This window comes from Eleginops maclovinus, chromosome 1 (assembly GCF_036324505.1).
Source record: "Eleginops maclovinus isolate JMC-PN-2008 ecotype Puerto Natales chromosome 1, JC_Emac_rtc_rv5, whole genome shotgun sequence".
Taxonomy (NCBI): domain Eukaryota; kingdom Metazoa; phylum Chordata; class Actinopteri; order Perciformes; family Eleginopidae; genus Eleginops; species Eleginops maclovinus.
In genome coordinates this window covers 13,984,008-13,995,894 of record NC_086349.1, presented here as the reverse complement: position 1 = coordinate 13,995,894, position 11,887 = coordinate 13,984,008, and the positions used below count along the sequence as shown (strand labels likewise).

At 40.4% G+C, this 11,887-nt stretch overlaps 1 protein-coding gene across 2 annotated transcripts; it reads left to right on the top strand.

Moving 5' to 3' along the window:
- The first annotated feature begins 484 nt into the window (after nt 1-484).
- On the top strand, nt 485-11,868 carry srpk1a (SRSF protein kinase 1a). Of its 2 annotated transcripts, none has more exons than XM_063884831.1 (16): nt 485-600; nt 1,218-1,272; nt 3,817-3,944; nt 4,126-4,234; nt 4,324-4,411; nt 4,724-4,811; nt 5,289-5,395; nt 5,818-5,983; nt 6,063-6,088; nt 6,177-6,402; nt 6,525-6,890; nt 7,082-7,182; nt 7,371-7,478; nt 7,637-7,706; nt 10,136-10,228; nt 10,532-11,868. In XM_063884831.1, exons 1-16 carry the CDS (start codon nt 588-590, stop codon nt 10,714-10,716), a joined length of 1,929 nt encoding a protein of 642 aa, XP_063740901.1. In that variant the 5' UTR covers nt 485-587; the 3' UTR covers nt 10,717-11,868. The 2 variants fall into 2 exon arrangements, with proteins under 2 accessions (XP_063740901.1, XP_063740895.1); XM_063884825.1 differs by lacking the exon at nt 10,136-10,228 and adding an exon at nt 8,887-8,979.
- Nucleotides 11,869-11,887: the final 19 nt, after the last annotated feature.

Sequence of the window (11,887 nt, the reverse complement as noted above, 5' to 3'; positions counted from 1 at the left end):
ACAGGCCAGTGACAGTGCAGAAAGAATAGTTTTATTATTATAATTTTAAAATAGAATAGGATAATATTATGACCATACTATTGTGACAATGTATAAGGTCCCTCTTACCACATACTTAGTCATAATCCTTTATTTACCAATCTTTAAGGTATCCTAAATGTATGAATTCATGTCAGACAAATATTACATTCAATGTCAGAATTTGAAACTTTTAATTCCATACTATTTTGAAATATATGGCTGTCCACACAGTGCATATATTTATACAGATTATATAGAATATTTGGTGAAAATACAAAGCTAAACTTATGTGGCTTTTTGTTTGGGGCTTGGAGCGACTTTGTGTGTCTTTTAAACTGGGTGCTTTATATGTTGCATGAGTGGTCTAAATTTGAAACATTTTTCTGCAGAATTGGCAGTTCTAAAGATGCTTTAGCCCTGCAGCTTGTAGTACAATTCTTTAAAAAAAAATTGCCTGGTGCTCAGGTGGAGAAGCTCCCCCCTTGAGCAAAACGCACCAGTGCGCATGCGTGGATCATTCGATCACTGGTGGTGTAGCTAACAGCTAAGCTACGAGTCCAGCCAACATGGAGAGAAAAGGTAAATCTTCACACCGACACCCCGTACACTGTAAGAGAAATGATAGCCCGTGTGTGTGTTGACCCTGCAGTTTGTGTTCCCCCGCGGTCATGAATGTACAATTCAGCCTAGCTGCTTAGGGTTTAATTGTAAGGCGTCTGTCACGCACTGTGGAGCTGCGGCTAGCTCTCTAGACATTAGCGTTAGCTTCAATGGGACATGTCAGGATTATGTAGCTGCGTTTAGCTCTCCAGCTCTTTCCCTTTATACACAACTATCTAAAACACCTACGACATTAACCAGTCGGTATCATGTGAATAAGCCACAAGAGTGAAATCACTTCCTGATGTACTATGTCGTTAATGTTACAGTGTTTTAGGAGAACGGGTACCTATGTGGGTAGCTTAGGGATGTAACGTCAGACGGCGATTAGACAGACGCACCGCAATTGTGAATTAGATGTTAGCAGTTGCATGTATCACATAATTCAGTGCATAATGTCCAAGTGTATACGTATAATCATGGTGAGGTACCCTTTCCCTTAGATAGTGTCATCCTTTTTTTGTGTTGAGTGTCAAGTAGACAACACATCGCAGCAAGACAATGCAAGATAACTGGCCACTGGTTTCCTTTGACAGTTCTAGCACTCCAGGCGAGGAAGAAGAGAGGGAAAGCAAAGAAGACCAGCAAAAAGTGAGTTTTTTAAAACCCTCATACAAAGTCAATCATTATTTTATACATGCAGTCATGCATGTAGTCAGTTTAGTCAGAGGTGGTTTGTTGCAGTTGGACACATGCACATGGTCCAGACGTTGAGATGTGAAACTGACACAAGGTCCTTGACTGCATGCTTGCAATTTATTTTTGGTTCGTGCATGATCCAAGGATATAGAGGTGTAAGTCTAAGGTCTAAGACTCTGGGTTGATTCTTTAGCTTTCCATTTTTCTCATGGGGTTTAAGTAAGGGCATTAGCATTATTGATTTGTGCAGTTATTTTAATCATATATAGTAAGTAGAATGTGCAGTATGCAGTGCCTGAAATAAACCATCCGAAAGCTATCAGACTATTAAAATAGTTTATGAATGATTGCATTAAAATAATATTAGGGCCCAAAATAGATACTGATGTTTTTGTGTACCTAACAATTTAATAATCATGCTGTCAGTGGCATCCTCCGGAGTGTTACATAACAGCCTGAGCTATATTTAAAACCAGAGAATGAAGAAGCCCACATCAGCCCACTGAAGCATGGTGTTTCAATGAAATCAGCAATCCTATTGCATGCAGATACTCCCGTCCTGACAGTATTCTCTTTATGGCTGAAACAGGCTTGTCCATCATGCAGAAAAATCATATGATCTAAGAGGCTAAATATAACTTAAAACAGTGCCGTTACATTCCACAGTCATGTATGCATGCTAAGCGCCATATGTATAGAATAGTGGTCACCCTTGAGAAAGATGTAGTTGAGGCTATAGTTCTGAATCTGTTATCACAATAAATCTCAGTTCTGCCTCTCACAGACAAATATATATATCACAACATCTTGATTATTAGACACATTGTTGACCTTTCAGCCAAACTGATGATCACCATCAAACCACCCACCCAGTATTTTAAATTTCATAATACATTTGACTAATTACACTGCTGTCGGGCTCCACACGTAAGTAAGGATATTGCTTTGGTTCCTCCCTATCATAATTCCTCAATTGTCTGTAAAGAGCCCTGACTGAATAGGAAAATTGAGAAGATTAATTAGTACTAATTCTGATTGCTTCCTAAACGTGTATTATCAATTACAAGCAATGCAGGATTAATGAATGAATTAATGCATTTTAAATAAAACTAATAGCAGTTAAAATTCAGTTGGATATTAGTACTTGCAACATGCTTTATCAGGCTGTTTGGCTTTCAATATAACATAAGGAACTTTTAGCAAACACATATTATGGGTTGTTATACATAAATACATAGACAAAGTGCTAACAGGATGTGCTTGGCTATTTTTCATTCACATATGCTGTCAAAAATGTTATAATTGGATTGACTCAAACATTATAACTGTTATATTTGTATTTCTCATTCAAAGAGTTGTATGACTTAATTAATGAAACCTCAAATGAGAAATGCAACTCATAAAAAAACATTCCCCTTCCCAAATATCCCTTTTAAAAAGATTATTATATATTCAAAATATAAACTAGATCAAAACACTGTTATTAAAATCCAAATATTTAATATGCAGAGGTAAGGTAAATCCCAAGAGCGTTGAGTTTATTCTATATGCTTTTTTTTTTTAAAGCACTGAAAAGACATTGGGGAATCCAGCCAGAGTGACCAGCAGCCTGTGTCAGTTGGCAGGCCGATCGTATTTCAGTCCTACAACAGCCACAGATACCAGATTTTTCTATTTCTTGTCAGGGCTTTTGATTTAGTGTTTGCTGTTGGGATGTGGAGAGAATTTCAAAAACATTTTCTAAAATAACCCCCCCCCCCCCACACACTAGCTTTACTATCCTTATTTTTGTTCAGTCTTCTGTGACTTGCTGTAGATCTACTGTGTATGTTCCATCTTTCAAACCGACATAATGACAATATAATTGAGCTTTGTAATTGCTTGACACACAGGCTTGTACCCTAATCTCTTTTTAATTATGATGCACATATATAAATATATAGGATCATTTGTTAAAGAGAGTCTATTAATACCTAGAATTGAGGTCCTGATTTTCCTAAACAGGAAAGTTGCAGTGTGCACTTAACCTGAAATTCCACTATGTTAAGATTTACTACAGCCAATCTTTTTTAGACGTGTTGACAACTGCATAGCCTTGCATTAAGACAAAATACACCCTGCAGCAAAGATCTCTTTTAATATTTCAGATATTTGTGTGTGGTAGCTGTGGAAGGAGCAGTGCGGATCTGTTGCATCAGGAAGGGTTTGACACCCTATCTTCAGCATTGAACAATATATAGATGTTGTGGTGCTGTTTTGAATCAACATTAGCATTTTAAAGCCCGGTCCACCTGAGAAATCTTCATATCCTTCTTTATAGCTGAAGGTATAGATTAGTCTCTTTCATGTGCAAGCTGCTGTGTATTATGTTGTTTAGCTGATAAAAAAACAACCACATTGGTTTCAAATGTTGTCTTTCAGGCAGGAAAGAATGTGTCAGGGACTCTGTTTTGAATGAAGTCTATGATGTTTTCTGTCCCTGTGTTTGTCCATCAGACAACCACCCAATACCAGAGCTCGACAGCTCACACAGCCCGAAGCCTCGCCACAGGAACCCGAGGAACCTGAGGAGATCCTCGGCTCTGATGATGAGGAACAGGAGGACCCTAATGACTACTGCAAAGGCAAGTCTCTCCCTAGTATTTTCACCTGCACACTATAACCCAGTAATTGTGAATCAAGAACATTTGGCTCAAGAGTTAGAAGGTTTATTTCTTTCTAATGAATTGCTTTAATTGAACTTAAATAACCTGGTTATCTAAAGCCTATCTGACCTGTAGCCAACATGCATTTTGTCCTCCTCAGGTGGCTACCACCATGTGAAAGTGGGAGACCTTTACAACGGAAAATACCATGTAATCCGGAAACTGGGATGGGGACACTTCTCCACCGTGTGGCTCGCGTGGGACATCCAGTAAGAGAAAAAAGTTGACTCTGAGACTATTGTGGCAGGACTTGTACAGTGCTTCCTGTCAGTGAACGTTACTTTCTTTGTGGTTTCAGGGTGAAGAGGTTTGTTGCAATGAAGGTGGTGAAGAGCGCCGAGCACTACACAGAGACAGCAGTGGATGAGATCAAACTCCTCAGATCTGTGAGTTTAATGCACACAGAAGGTTTTAGGAGTTAACATTAGGAAGCATAATAACTGTACACAGAGGATGACATTGAGGCTGACACATTGATCACAGTTCATGATAACACAAGGGGAACAGGGTCCTTCCCACAATAAAAACAAATACAGACTTCAAATAATGTGTGACATACTGTGTAACAACTCTAGGCAAAGGTATGTATGTTCCTGCTGTATTACATGATGACAGATAAACAGACATGAATGTTAATCCAGCATAATGTTGTTCAGTGCTAATCCATGGATTACAGTGTTTTGTCTCTTTGTTCCCAGGTTAGAAACTCAGACCCTAATGATCCTAACCGGGAGATGGTGGTACAGATGGTAGACGACTTCAAAATCTCCGGTATCAACGGAACGCGTATCCTTTAAACCAGATATTACAGATGCTTCCTGGATGTTTTTTATTGATTTAGATGTGATCGGTTTAATTGCTTCCTACTGAATAGACTAAAGCCAGTTCATTATCAGAAGAATTCAGACAGGGGGAGGAACATTCTTTCCTCTGGTGTCAAATTCAGATGTGAAAGCACAGGACAAGCAACAAAGTAAACAACAGGTGATGGGTGGCCCTAATGGAAACTTGTGTGTCCCAAACAGACTTCCACCCATCACAATACTGTGGCTGAGTAAGATCCCCTGAATGTCCCAGGCATAGCTGTAGCTGTAACATGACACTCCCTCACAACACTGTAGAGTTTGCACTCCTATGACCCATTCTCTTTTTGCAGTGTAAATAATGCTAATAACATTCATGTAGGTAAATGAGCAGAGGGCCCCAACGTGTTGAGATAACAGTTTCCGTCATTTTTTTTATCTTAACTGCTGTCATCTTCAGATGTCTGCATGGTGTTTGAGGTGTTGGGGCATCACTTATTAAAGTGGATAATAAAGTCCAATTACCAGGGCCTGCCCCTGCCGTGTGTGAAGAGCATCATAAGACAGGTAACTTTAGAACCACAGTGTTGCTGCTTTTCAAAGCGTGTGAGTCCAAATGGACGTTCAGATGTAGCTTCCGCTCCATAACGAGAGCCTTAGAGCCAGTTAGCCTCCAGGCAGTCTGGCAGGTGGAAACCTGTGTGAAACATTTGTGACTCAAAGTAACTTGTTAAGAAATAACAGATTCTGATCTGATTCTGATAGTTATGTGTTATACAGACATTGCCTCAAAGTATTGTTCATTGTTAATGCTTTGATTTGAGTTTTTATATCATTATTTTCATTTCATCTGCTCAGATTCTAGTTCCTATGAGGCCCTTGTGTATTAGCCTTTTATTCCATTTTTGTTTTACTTTGTAACAAATATTTCTCTGTTCATTTACAGAGTACGGTTAACCCTCTACATTCCCAATGTATTCATTCTGCAGGTGCTTCAAGGCCTGGACTACCTGCACACAAAGTGTCAGATAATCCACACAGACATCAAACCGGAGAACATCCTGATGAGCGTCGATGAGCCTTATGTCAGAAAGCTCGCAGCTGAAGCCACAGAGTGGCAGAGGGCTGGGGCACCTCCTCCCTCCGGCTCAGCAAGTATGAGACAAACATATTTTCATATTCAAATGTACACTCATGAGTTCAGTTAATAACCCTTTTGATATTCGCTTTTCAGTAAGCACAGCGCCTGCTCCAAAACAGGTACAACCATTTTATTATTTGATTTTTGCATTGCAGATCAACCTCCCACATTCCTCACAAATATCAATGATTTGTTTATTTCTGACAGGTAGTGAAAATGTCCAAGAACAAGAAGAAGAAGTTAAAGAAGAAGCAGAAGCGTCAGGCAGAGCTGCTGGAAAAGTGCATCCTGGACCTGGAGGAAATGGAAAAGACCACAGAGACACGAGAGGACGAAGAAGAGGAAGATGAGGACCCACAGTCTCCAAAGGGACGGGCCTGTGCTCCTCTTAGACAGGTGTCCTATCTAGAGCTAGGAGATGAGGAAACGGAGGGTAAGAAGCCGACATCATAGAGTTATTTGATTCTTTTCATTGATATGGTTGTTAGAGTAATATAATGCTTGGTATGGATCGATTGAAGATAAATGTCGTCCGTGTTTTCCTGATGCTTTCAGAGAGCAGTGTGAATGCAGATGTCATGAGGGTGGGACCAGAGGGGCTGTTGGAGGTGAACTGTAATGGCCATGTGCCAGCGGAACTGAGGCAGTCTCAGTGGAGGGAAGAAGACCAACACAATGGCAATGCAGAGCCCAAAGAAAAATGTGCCAGCCAGGAGGAGCAACACCAGGAGTCTCCTGTTCACTTAATCTGCAACGGTGTGGACTCTGCAGATCTCAAGGAGCTGAACACTGACACTGAAGGCAGGGGAGCTCACAGCAGTGGATTAAATGAGAGACGCCTCCCTGCTGAGATGGATGACAGAGGGCTTAAGCAAAGCATTTTGCAAGAGGAGGGTGATGACGGGCCCGAAGATGTGGATGGTCAGTCAGCTAATTTTGTTACATTTACCTTACAGAGGGTTTTTTTGGTAACTGTTTGCTTTGGCTGGTTCGCCTTGGGAGTTTAAAAAGCCTCAGTCATGTGAACTTTGAAATATTGATTGTTAAACTGCTCTTTTATGTGTTGTGTACTCCATTCTTATCGCTCTGTCTCTCTCCCTGCTCTGACACAGGCAAGCTAACTGCAGGATCCCTGCTAGTTAACCCCCTTGAGCCTCTCAATTCAGACAAGATCAAGGTCAAGATTGCAGACTTGGGAAACGCCTGCTGGGTGGTGAGTAGACTGCTAATGACCTCAGGGATTTCCTGATTAGGGACACATGCAGTGTCATCTAACTTCCAAAATAGAAATACCCTAACCATCAAGCTGTTTGTTTATTTGTTGTAGTAATCCCAGATTTTTCTCTCTCTCTCTCACTTCCTCTTTCTCTCTACCTCGCTCTTTCTCACTCTCTCTCTCAGCACAAGCACTTTACAGAAGACATCCAGACGCGGCAGTACCGGTCCTTAGAGGTGCTCATTGGTGCTGGATACAGCACACCGGCCGATGTATGGAGCACAGCCTGTATGGTGAGAGATGACAAACTAATATTGCACTGATTCAAAACCTCAGGAAAAGTCCAATGTATCTTCAAATGTTATGAGAGTGTAGCAGGTTTTGAGAGGGAGTAGATCCATCCCGTCACAGTGCGTCTCATTTGTTTATGATGTTTGTGTTGTCTCCTCAGGCCTTTGAGCTCGCCACAGGGGACTACTTGTTCGAACCACATTCTGGAGAAGATTATTCCAGGGATGAAGGTATTGCTGGGACTTCCTCTTCCTTTTAAATGCACAGCATTAGATCTATATTTAGTAGTATTTCTCAAATGTATGCTTCACTGGTAAGTCATATTTGGTCTTGGTGACGGCTGTACCGAATGTTGTTGATTTCTCTTTGCATGTCTTTCAATTTAAAGCTGGTATTTCTGCACAATTGCCGATACAGATAAGGCAACACTAATATCTGCGTATGATTGGCCCAATCATTTCCAATAACTTCAGTGTTGTATTCATATCCATATTTGTTTGCATTTAGCCTTTCAAATACAAAGGAAGACTAATTAACTTTGAACTAAAAAAAGAACTACATTCGGTACAGCTCTGGTAGTGGTGGTAACTTTTAACATTTATTGCTTCTGTAAAAAGCTTCCTGATGTTTTCTGTACAATTGGCTTTCATCTGTGTTTTATTGTCATCATAAACTTTTCCTCAATTCTAATAAGACTTTCACAGTAAGCATGCCAAGCTGGGGCCTTTAGTCCAAGTTATTGTGCAGTTTTGCATAATAATTTGTGGCGCACTTTACATTCTCCACAGTGTTAACACTTAAATGAGGTACTCCATTACAGTGATTTCAAATTCTGAAGAGATAATGTGAATCACGTGATGATGAGTGCCAGCATTCCTGTGTTTATTTCCTCTCTAACACTTAAAACCAAACTTTCGCTGCACTGGAGACGGGGCCATCTGTCCTTTCCTTGCTCTTCTCTTCTTCCTCTCCTCCCCACTCTCCATGTGTCATTGTCATCACGCTATCTTGTATGTTATCACTCAAATTGATGTTTCGGTGCTGACTTGATTTAGCTGAGGCCTGTTGGGTATGATTCAACCTTTAGTTTATTGGCGCATGCCCTGCATCTGTGAATTTGCTTTCTCACCTTGTACTTGTACTTTATTATTAGCCAGTTCAATAGTTGGTTTTCCGAGATGAAAATGAATGGCCTATGTGTGTTTAAAGCGCGTAGCTGGTGATGTGAATAAGCTTCCCATACATGTGCTTCTTTTGATATGAGGCTGTCATCATCCATTGTTCCTAATACATTGTTCTACATGGCTGTTTGACATTTCTCTCCTATCCCCTCTCCCATCTTCTATTTCCTCCTCTCTCCAAACTGTTCCCCTATGATTCTGTCTCTCCTCTGATGTGCCTCATTTCTAGACCATCTTGCTCTCATGATTGAGTTGCTCGGTAAAATCCCTCGTCACTATGCTCTGAGTGGGAAATTCTCACAGGAATACTTCACCAAGAGAGGTACGAAACCCCTCTGTTTGTGGCTCGCTCTGGGAGAAGTGGATGACAGGTGAAGGGGGAAGGCTCTTGTCAGCACACCTACCAAAGCTGTTGGTGTGAGAAGGCCAAGGATAAAAAATGAAAACAGACCAATACATATAACTTTGAAACGGCCATCAGACATTGATTCAAGTGTCAGTAGTTTCGCCAAAGACCGCCTGGCAGAGCTACACTCCTCAGTCGTAGCCAGATGCCTTGGCTGGATACTTGATGCTGTATTGATCTTCATAGGGGGAATTCTCATAACTCCATGGGGGAGTCAAAGGCATTTACTTAGCGCTTCCCTTAAAAACAGGTCTGAAGTGTGTATGAAATGACTTTTAGGGTATTTCAGAGAATAAAATGGCATCAAAAAGTGTTCATACGCCTTTATAACAATGTTATAATTATGAAAGTCTCTTGAAAAACGAGCTCATCAATAAGGGATTCCTGGCCTGAAAAAGTTTGGCAGTAAGTCATGTTCAAGAGCAATTTTGCAGGGCATATGGCTGTTAGAGGAATTTTCTCTGAATCCTAATCTCTATGACTGCAACACCTTCCAGCTCCCGTCCACTATGGCACAGTCTTGATCAGGTATCCATTGAAAAAAAATACTCCATGTTAGTACACAGAAATGAAGATGAAATGGGTATGAACTACAGTGTGTTTTAGAAAACACTGCCTTTACTTTATATGAGCAACTGAAATTGTTTGCTTTTAATTTAGGTAAATTATTCTCATGTAAAAAGAAAATACACACTTCAGGAAACATTGTCTTCCAGCCAAGGTTTATTATATTTTCATGGCAATATGGGGTTTTTGTTAGTATGTTTGATTTCCTGTAGTGAGAAAGCTGAAGCTATTGACATGCTGAACAGGAAAAGGAAAAAAAACCTTAAAGCTTTTGTAATGTCTGATGGCCATACTTAATTTATAACTGTAGGCCCCCAGCCCTTGCAACAATCTGGCCCAAATACTGTATATATTTATACGTGTGTGTGCTGTGAGCCGGACCCCTCTCTTCCTCAGGCCTCCACCCACACCCTGAGCGGGCCTGTTACCGGGACACTGTCTGACAAATCTGTTGTGTGTCTTGTCTGTCTTGTTCTTCTTTTCTTTGCAATCGTCTGCCGTGTAGACCATATAGCGCTGATCATTGAGCTGCTGGGGAGTGTCCCACGCAAACTCATAATGTCCGGCAAATATTCCAAGGATTTTTTCACCAAAAAAGGTAAAACAAAGAACCAACAGCGTCAGGATTAGAGAAGGTATCTGCCTGCCCGTCGTAAAGATCATGCCCGAGAGCCGCTTTGGTATTTTTATGTTGTCACATTTTGAGAAGTTTCCTTTATTGTTAAGACATTTACAATATTGATGTATCTCTTTTAAAAATAACTATATATTGACAGCTAATACAATATTACATGTATTTCAAGATGTTAAAATATGTTTTCAGTATGAATGTACATGTGTGAAATAGTTATAGTGCTGTATTCCTGCATGGCTCTCTTATGTGCGCGGTGTTGCTCTGCAGGGGATCTGAAACACATCACCAAGCTGAAGCCGTGGGGCCTCCTGGAGGTGCTGGTGGACAAATACGAGTGGCCCCGTGAAGAAGCCGAGTGCTTCACCGACTTCCTGCTTCCCATGCTGGATCTGATCCCAGAGAAGAGGGCCACGGCCGCAGAGTGCCTGCGTCACCCCTGGCTCACCCTCTAGTGGACACCTCCAGCCATTGCACCTCCCCTCCACCCACTCTCTCTAGAGACTGCAACAGATCACTTTCCAGTTTGGGCATATCAAATGAATATTTATTTCTCTTTTTTTTGTTTCATTGTTTTGGATTACTCATGTTCTTGTTATTGAACTAATGCTTCTGTGTAAGTTTGCTTTGTATTTGTTGGTTCTTCTCTCGGTGTGATGACGTTAGGACTTCAGTGGATAATATTACTTTGTGGTCATGTCGGCTCCAACCTGCTGTGCTCCCTTCACCCACCCAACTAAGCAATCCTGTTATGTACTGCTAGTGATTCATCCTTATTTGTTACACTCCTGCACTAAAACCCAAACAAATTAAGGATATGTAGCCTCTCATTCTGTCCCCTTTGGATTTGCTGTCTCTTCTTTTCTCGTGCATTCTCATTAGTGCTGTGTTGTTTTTTTATGAATAAGTTTATCTTATATTACACATGTAAGGTATACATTTTATATTTGTAAAGTAGGCGTAGAAAGTTGCACACTGGGCTAATATTTACACTGACTGTGGTATTCAAACTGAGACTGATCCACTGTCTGATAATGTAGGTCATATTATTTAGCCATAACAAATCCATTGTCACCTGGTACTTAGTGAGGTTAGTTAATTATAATAAATGAGATCTTTCATTCTCATGGGAGGCTGGTATTCTCTCACAACTATTACAATTCAGGAATATAGTGTTTTAAAGGTTTCAACAAGACAACACGTTAAGAAGCCCAAGTTAGAGGAAAAAAAGTGAAAATAAACTGTATATATCTGTACCAAAGAGTTTGCCTTTATGTATATTACAGTTATGTACAGTTTTTAACAAATCTTATATCTTAGCTAAAATTATTTAGCTAGGTAGCTGTGTTTTAATAAAGCGTATGGAAGAAGTGTTCGAGTTCAGTCGTGTGTATGGCCAACTGTTCAATAATGTCACTGTTTTACCATAGACATGGTGAGACCTGATGTTATGTAATGGTGTCCCGAATTGATCATATCAAAGTAACCTATGTATCTACGGAGCCTAGGTAGAAACAAACTTTAGTGTCAGATTCAAGAACATAGACTTTGTGTAAACTTTCAATTTACACACCATACAATAAAAGCAGATGTTCATACAACACAAAGTGAGTGTGTCGAGCTTGT

What these genes read in the sequence shown, in the direction of transcription:
- srpk1a (XM_063884831.1), top strand. An exon ending in TGGCTCGCGTGGGACATCCA is followed by an intron (nt 4,235 to 4,323) that starts GTAAGAGAAAAA and finishes TTGTGGTTTCAG; the next exon opens with GGTGAAGAGGTTTGTTGCAA. An exon ending in CTCCGGTATCAACGGAACGC is followed by an intron (nt 4,812 to 5,288) that starts GTATCCTTTAAA and finishes TGTCATCTTCAG; the next exon opens with ATGTCTGCATGGTGTTTGAG.